The 8,018-nt window shown below is 56.0% G+C and overlaps 1 protein-coding gene across 1 annotated transcript; it reads right to left on the bottom strand.

The window, feature by feature from the left end:
• Positions 1–3,591: 3,591 nt before the first annotated feature.
• Positions 3,592–7,389, bottom strand: LOC112639339. The gene is made up of 2 exons (XM_025412888.1): positions 7,068–7,389; positions 3,592–5,957 (listed from the first exon to the last, which is right to left on the bottom strand). Exons 1-2 carry the CDS (start codon positions 7,387–7,389, stop codon positions 3,592–3,594), a joined length of 2,688 nt encoding a protein of 895 aa, XP_025268673.1.
• Between the last annotated feature and the right edge of the window lie 629 nt (positions 7,390–8,018).

Below are 8,018 nucleotides of genomic sequence, written 5' to 3'. Positions count from 1 at the left end.
CTAACCTAACCTAACCTAACCTAACCTAACCTAACCTAACCTAACCTAACCTAACCTAACCTAACCTAACCTAACCTAACCTAACCTAACCTAACCTAACCTAACCTAACCTAACCTAACCTAACCTAACCTAACCTAACCTAACCTAACCTAACCTAACCTAACCTAACCTAACCTAACCTAACCTAACCTAACCTAACCTAACCTAACCTAACCTAACCTAACCTAACCTAACCTAACCTAACCTAACCTAACCTAACCTAACCTAACCTAACCTAACCTAACCTAACCTAACCTAACCTAACCTAACCTAACCTAACCTAACCTAACCTAACCTAACCTAACCTAACCTAACCTAACCTAACCTAACCTAACCTAACCTAACCTAACCTAACCTAACCTAACCTAACCTAACCTAACCTAACCTAACCTAACCTAACCTAACCTAACCTAACCTAACCTAACCTAACCTAACCTAACCTAACCTAACCTAACCTAACCTAACCTAACCTAACCTAACCTAACCTAACCTAACCTAACCTAACCTAACCTAACCTAACCTAACCTAACCTAACCTAACCTAACCTAACCTAACCTAACCTAACCTAACCTAACCTAACCTAACCTAACCTAACCTAACCTAACCTAACCTAACCTAACCTAACCTAACCTAACCTAACCTAACCTAACCTAACCTAACCTAACCTAACCTAACCTAACCTAACCTAACCTAACCTAACCTAACCTAACCTAACCTAACCTAACCTAACCTAACCTAACCTAACCTAACCTAACCTAACCTAACCTAACCTAACCTAACCTAACCTAACCTAACCTAACCTAACCTAACCTAACCTAACCTAACCTAACCTAACCTAACCTAACCTAACCTAACCTAACCTAACCTAACCTAACCTAACCTAACCTAACCTAACCTAACCTAACCTAACCTAACCTAACCTAACCTAACCTAACCTAACCTAACCTAACCTAACCTAACCTAACCTAACCTAACCTAACCTAACCTAACCTAACCTAACCTAACCTAACCTAACCTAACCTAACCTAACCTAACCTAACCTAACCTAACCTAACCTAACCTAACCTAACCTAACCTAACCTAACCTAACCTAACCTAACCTAACCTAACCTAACCTAACCTAACCTAACCTAACCTAACCTAACCTAACCTAACCTAACCTAACCTAACCTAACCTAACCTAACCTAACCTAACCTAACCTAACCTAACCTAACCTAACCTAACCTAACCTAACCTAACCTAACCTAACCTAACCTAACCTAACCTAACCTAACCTAACCTAACCTAACCTAACCTAACCTAACCTAACCTAACCTAACCTAACCTAACCTAACCTAACCTAACCTAACCTAACCTAACCTAACCTAACCTAACCTAACCTAACCTAACCTAACCTAACCTAACCTAACCTAACCTAACCTAACCTAACCTAACCTAACCTAACCTAACCTAACCTAACCTAACCTAACCTAACCTAACCTAACCTAACCTAACCTAACCTAACCTAACCTAACCTAACCTAACCTAACCTAACCTAACCTAACCTAACCTAACCTAACCTAACCTAACCTAACCTAACCTAACCTAACCTAACCTAACCTAACCTAACCTAACCTAACCTAACCTAACCTAACCTAACCTAACCTAACCTAACCTAACCTAACCTAACCTAACCTAACCTAACCTAACCTAACCTAACCTAACCTAACCTAACCTAACCTAACCTAACCTAACCTAACCTAACCTAACCTAACCTAACCTAACCTAACCTAACCTAACCTAACCTAACCTAACCTAACCTAACCTAACCTAACCTAACCTAACCTAACCTAACCTAACCTAACCTAACCTAACCTAACCTAACCTAACCTAACCTAACCTAACCTAACCTAACCTAACCTAACCTAACCTAACCTAACCTAACCTAACCTAACCTAACCTAACCTAACCTAACCTAACCTAACCTAACCTAACCTAACCTAACCTAACCTAACCTAACCTAACCTAACCTAACCTAACCTAACCTAACCTAACCTAACCTAACCTAACCTAACCTAACCTAACCTAACCTAACCTAACCTAACCTAACCTAACCTAACCTAACCTAACCTAACCTAACCTAACCTAACCTAACCTAACCTAACCTAACCTAACCTAACCTAACCTAACCTAACCTAACCTAACCTAACCTAACCTAACCTAACCTAACCTAACCTAACCTAACCTAACCTAACCTAACCTAACCTAACCTAACCTAACCTAACCTAACCTAACCTAACCTAACCTAACCTAACCTAACCTAACCTAACCTAACCTAACCTAACCTAACCTAACCTAACCTAACCTAACCTAACCTAACCTAACCTAACCTAACCTAACCTAACCTAACCTAACCTAACCTAACCTAACCTAACCTAACCTAACCTAACCTAACCTAACCTAACCTAACCTAACCTAACCTAACCTAACCTAACCTAACCTAACCTAACCTAACCTAACCTAACCTAACCTAACCTAACCTAACCTAACCTAACCTAACCTAACCTAACCTAACCTAACCTAACCTAACCTAACCTAACCTAACCTAACCTAACCTAACCTAACCTAACCTAACCTAACCTAACCTAACCTAACCTAACCTAACCTAACCTAACCTAACCTAACCTAACCTAACCTAACCTAACCTAACCTAACCTAACCTAACCTAACCTAACCTAACCTAACCTAACCTAACCTAACCTAACCTAACCTAACCTAACCTAACCTAACCTAACCTAACCTAACCTAACCTAACCTAACCTAACCTACCTAACCTAACCTAACCTAACCTAACCTAACCTAACCTAACCTAACCTAACCTAACCTAACCTAACCTAACCTAACCTAACCTAACCTAACCTAACCTAACCTAACCTAACCTAACCCCTTTTTTTTTTTTTTTTTTTTTTTTTTTTTTTTTAACGACGGGGAAAATGCATTACGCAGACCCCCCAATGCTCCGGCGCATTGGGGGTACTGTGGGGACTCCCCGGCCCTCAGGAGAGGCTAGTCCTCTCCCTCGGTGTGCAATGCGGGTATACCCACTAAAAACCCCGTCGTGCAGCCGCCCTTGCTGCCAATGCCCAGTCCCCGCGTACACGCGGCAGCATCCCAAACGGGGACCGGGCGGCCCGGCCCAATTAAGGGCCCCTCTCCGCAGGGGTCCGGCCCTGCCTCCTCTCAGGAAGGAGTACGCGGAGCGATTCAGTTTTTGAATCGGTCCGCGTAGTCCTTCTTCCTTTCATCTCTGGCGGGGGGGTGTGGGAGAACTCTCTTTGTGAGGGTCCCTCCCCACCCAGCACAGCCCTCGCCTTCTCCTTTTCCCGTTGGGCGGCGGAGGATCGGTCGGCCATAGTCCTCTTCTTAGAGGACCCGGCCGAACGACCCTCCCCGCCATCGGTGGAGCCCTTTTCCGAGGCAAGCGGAGGAGGGACCCTTGTTCGCTTTCGAACGGGTCACTCTCTCCGCCCCCGCGGGCCCTGCTGGGGCGGAGGTTTCGGGGGGTTCAGCCCTACGCGGGCCCCCTTACTCCCTCCGCCGGAAGCGCCGGGGCCGCACCCTCACTCGTCGAGGGTTGCGTGCCCGGGCCCTTCCCCTTCTCGGTGGCCTTTTTGGCCAACGCGGCTTTACGCCGGTGGGCGACCCTTGCGCTAGGCACGCAAGTGGCCGCCCCCAGCGAGTGACCGTCGGGAACCCCAACGTCCGCGCACAGCGGACACTTGGGCGTCCCCGCCGGGCACAGCCGCGACTGGTGGGAGCGGTCGCCGCACCTATGGCAGCGGCCACTCCTGTCCGGCCCTTTACAGCCGGCCGCCCCGTGGCCCACTTCGAGGCAGCGGAAGCACCGCATCCGGCGGGCCGGGAGTGGTTTGACAACCACCACGCCCCACCCGATGCAGAGCTTCCCCGCCTCGACGACCTTGTTGTAGACCGGCACGGGGCAACGCAGCCACACGGAGCCCATCCGACCCGGGAGAAATCGGATTTCTCCCACGGACAGGTCCTCCGCGCAGCAGTCCGTCAACCCCGTGACGGCCTCAACCACCTCTTGCCGGGTGACAGAGTCATCCAGCCCCTGAAGGCGCAACTCTGCGCGCTTCTGGGGCCGGGTGACCCTGACTCCCGGCCTCCCCCCCAGGAGTTCTCGCATCTTCGCGAGAAGCTCCCCTGCCAGGCGGGGGCCCTCCGTTCCAGTTAACTGGAACAGAGTGCCCCCAGCCTGGGACTTCTTCAGGACCGCGAGTGTCCCGCTCCCCCGTATGATCTCCCTTGCGGGGGCGATCAACTTCAAGGCCTCCCCCATGGTCATCCCCGCCTCAGGGGTGACGGTCAGAAGGACCGCCGCCGTCTTCGGCTCTCGGATGACCCTGGCGGAGGCCTTGCCCTTCTTCTTCTGGGGGGGCACCTTTCCAGCAGGTGCCCCCTCAGCGCCCTTCTTCGGGCCCTTCTTCTTCTTCTTCCCACTGCTCCCCCCTTTGCCACTAGGGCAGGGGGGGAGCAGTCTTCTGGGAAGAAGTACCCGCCTCTCCGCGGGTCTTGCGGGCCTTCCTGCCCACCACCTTGCTCCACAACTCCCTCCCTTCTGCGGGAGGGGGCCTTGGAGGCTCGGTGGGCCGGGCCGTCTCCTCTGTTCGGGGTCGGAGCACCTCGACGACCCGAGCCACGATTCTCTCGACCAAAAGGTCTTGAGAGCGGCCGGGTCCCCGAGGGGCTCCTCCCGAACGGAGACCGGAGGTGGAGGGTCATCCCTCAACACGGGAGGTCCCTCCATCTCCGTCTCCATCGCCTCGATGCCGCACTCCGCCCCTGGGGGGGTGGGGCACGGGGAGGGCAAGGTCCTCTCGGCTCTGGTGGCCCGAAGGGTCTCCTTCGCCTTGAGGACCTCAACCTCCCTCTCCAGCCTCTCCACCTTCCTCTGGGCCTCCTCGAACAGACCCTTCGCGGCCTCAAGGTCGCGACGGGTCCGCTCGAGGGCCCCTCTCTCCGTTTGTTCACCCGCGCTGATGTTCGCGCGGGTGAACAAGAGCTTGGAGGCGGCCAGAGCCCGCCGCGTCGCAGCCCGAAGCGCTCCCCTCAGGGTACCCTTCAGGGACTTCGAGCGCTCAGCGACGCGCTCCACCGCCTCCATCTCTTCCATGACGACATTGATGAGGGAGTCGACGGTCTCGTTGTCGAGCTCCCTCATCACGTCGTAGGAGGAGGGGAGTCCCCCCGCGGTCGGTCCGAAGTCAACTTCGAACCTGGCCCCGAGGATATCCCGCTCCTCCTTCACGCGCTCCAGCTCCTTCTTCAGGAGCTCCATCTCCTTGCGGACCCCCTCGACACCGACCCACTCGCCGGTTGTCGCGGGGCGTCCGCGTCCGCGCTTCGGTCGCGCGTCCCCCCCGTGCCTCAAGGTATACGCCGTATCCGACGAGTACTCGGAGAGCGACATTTCATTGTCGGTCCCCGAGCCCACGTCGGACGACGTATCCTCGTCGTCGGTGGAGGCCACGGCTTTCGGCGCCGTGGGCCCCACCCTCTTCCTCTTGGAGGACAGTGGACCAGGACGCTTGAAGCAAGCCTCCTCGTCCTCTGCCCTCGCCGTCGAAGGACCCGGGGTCGCCGGCGCTGGACTAGCCTGCGCTCCCGGATCCTGCCTCGTGCTCCTGCGCACGGGGTCTTTACTCCCCCCCTTACCAAGGCCTGGAACGGTCTTCCGCAGACCCTTGGCTAAAACAGAGATAGCCACATCTCCACCGGAGCTCTCTGGAAACTCCGATGGAAGCCCGACGTCGGATGACGACGAGGGAGGGGCCGGGACGATACCCCCCACACCCGCCGGGCCCTGTGGCTCCGAAACCACTGGGCCGGTAAGTTCCTCTTCTTCTTGGTGTGCTGCATGTATCTGAAAAGAATTGGTTTTCTGTCGGGGTTTTCCTTCCCTTAGGACATGCCGTCCAGAGGCTCACGGGCTGTCCAGACCGGGTTTTTAATTCGAGGTTTTCCTTCCTCTAGCCACCGGGATGGTAGACCCTGACAGTGCAGGGGCATCCCTAACGGTCGTGGCCGACCGGGCGATTGAAGTCAGGGCCGCCTACCCCTATGCGCATCAGGCCAAGGTGCCCGGAGGGAGCGCAACCCCCCTTCTCGTGATGTCCGCGCGGCGGCTTTGGGCTACTCTCATACTCGCTACTCACGGCCCGAGGGCCGCTTTCGTTTTCGCTTTCACCCGCCACCACCGCGACGAACACCACGAGGAAGTGCAATGGTGCGCTCTTAGACCCCTCAACCCGAAGGAAGAGGGGAGCTCCTCCACCACGACAAGGTGGCGCACCATCGGAGGAGAAACCTAACCTAACCTAACCTTTTTTTTTTTTTTTTTTTTTTTTTTTTTTTTTTTAACGACGGGGAAAATGCATTACGCAGACCCCCCAATGCTCCGGCGCATTGGGGGGTACTGTGGGACTCCCCGGCCCTCAGGAGAGGCTAGTCCTCTCCCTCGGTGTGCAATGCCGGGTATACCCACTAAAAACCCCGTCGTGCAGCCGCCCTTGCTGCAATGCCCAGTCCCCGCGTACACGCGGCAGCATCCCAAACGGGGACCGGGCGGCCCGGCCCAATTAAGGGCCCCTCTCCGCAGGGGTCCGGCCCTGCCCTCCTCTCAGGAAGGAGTACGCGGAGCGATTCAGTTTTTGAATCGGTCCGCGTAGTCCTTCTTCTCTTCATTCCGGCGGGGGGGGTGTGGGAGAACTCTCTTATGAGGGTCCTCCCACCCAGCACAGCCCTCGCCATCTCCTTCTCCCGTTGGGCGGCGGAGGATCGGTCGCCATAGTCCTCTTCTTAGAGGACCCGGCCGAACGACCCTCCCCGCCATCGGTGGAGCCCTTTTCCGAGGCACGGAGGAGGGACCCTTGTTCGCTTTCGAACGGGTCACTCTCTCCGTCCCCGCGGGCCCTGCTGGGGCGGAGGTTTCGGGGGGTTGAGCCCTACGCGGGCCCCCCTTACTCCCTCCGCCGGAAGCAGCCGGGGCCGCACCCTCGCTCGTCGAGGGTTGCGTGCCCGGGCCCTTCCCCTTCCCGGTGGCCTTTTTGGCCAACGCGGCTTTACGCCGGTGGGCGACCTTTGCGCTAGGCACGCAAGTGGCCGCCCCCAGCGAGTGACCGTCGGGAACCCCAACGTCCGCGCACAGCGGACACTTGGGCGTCCCCGCCGGGCACAGCCGCGACTGGTGGGAGCGGTCGCCGCACCTATGGCAGCGGCCACTCCTGTCCGGCCCTTTACAGCCGGCCGCCCCGTGGCCCACTTCGAGGCAGCGGAAGCACCGCATCCGGCGGGCCGGGAGTGGTTTAACAACCACCACGCCCCACCCGATGCAGAGCTCCCCGCCTCGACGACCTTGTTGTAGACCGGCACGGGGCAACGCAGCCACACGGAGCCCATCCGACCCGGGAGAAATCGGATTTCTCCCACGGACAGGTCCTCCGCGCAGCAGTCCGTCAACCCCGTGACGGCCTCAACCACCTCTTGCCGGGTGACAGAGTCATCCAGCCCCTGAAGGCGCAACTCTGCGCGCTTCTGGGGCCGGGTGACCCTGACTCCCGGCCTCCCCCCCAGGAGTTCTCGCATCTTCGCGAGAAGCTCCCCTGCCAGGCGGGGGCCCTCCGTTCCAGTTAACTGGAACAGAGTGCCCCCAGCCTGGGACTTCTTCAGGACCGCGAGTGTCCCGCTCCCCCGTATGATCTCCCTTGCGGGGCGATCAACTTCAAGGCCTCCCCCATGGTCATCCCCGCCTCAGGGGTGACGGTCAGAAGGACCGCCGCCGTCTTCGGCTCTCGGATGACCCTGGCGGAGGCCTTGCCCTTCTTCTTCTGGGGGGGCACCTTTCCAGCAGGTGCCCCCTCAGCGCCCTTCTTCGGGCCCTTCTTCTTCTTCTTCCCACTGCTCCCCCCTTTGCCA

Source organism: Camponotus floridanus, unplaced genomic scaffold, assembly GCF_003227725.1.
Source record: "Camponotus floridanus strain SB8 unplaced genomic scaffold, Cflo_v7.5 scaffold584, whole genome shotgun sequence".
Taxonomy (NCBI): domain Eukaryota; kingdom Metazoa; phylum Arthropoda; class Insecta; order Hymenoptera; family Formicidae; genus Camponotus; species Camponotus floridanus.
This window is presented reverse-complemented; position numbering and strand designations above follow the sequence as displayed.

Coding starts and splice junctions, on each gene's coding strand:
- LOC112639339 (XM_025412888.1), bottom strand. CDS start 7,389: ATGCGGTGCTTCCGCTGCCTCGAAGTGGGCCACGGGGCGGCCGGCTGT. Junction 5,958..7,067: donor GGCTGCTTCCGGCGGAGGGA/GTAAGGGGGGCC, acceptor AGATACATGCAG/CACACCAAGAAGAAGAGGAA.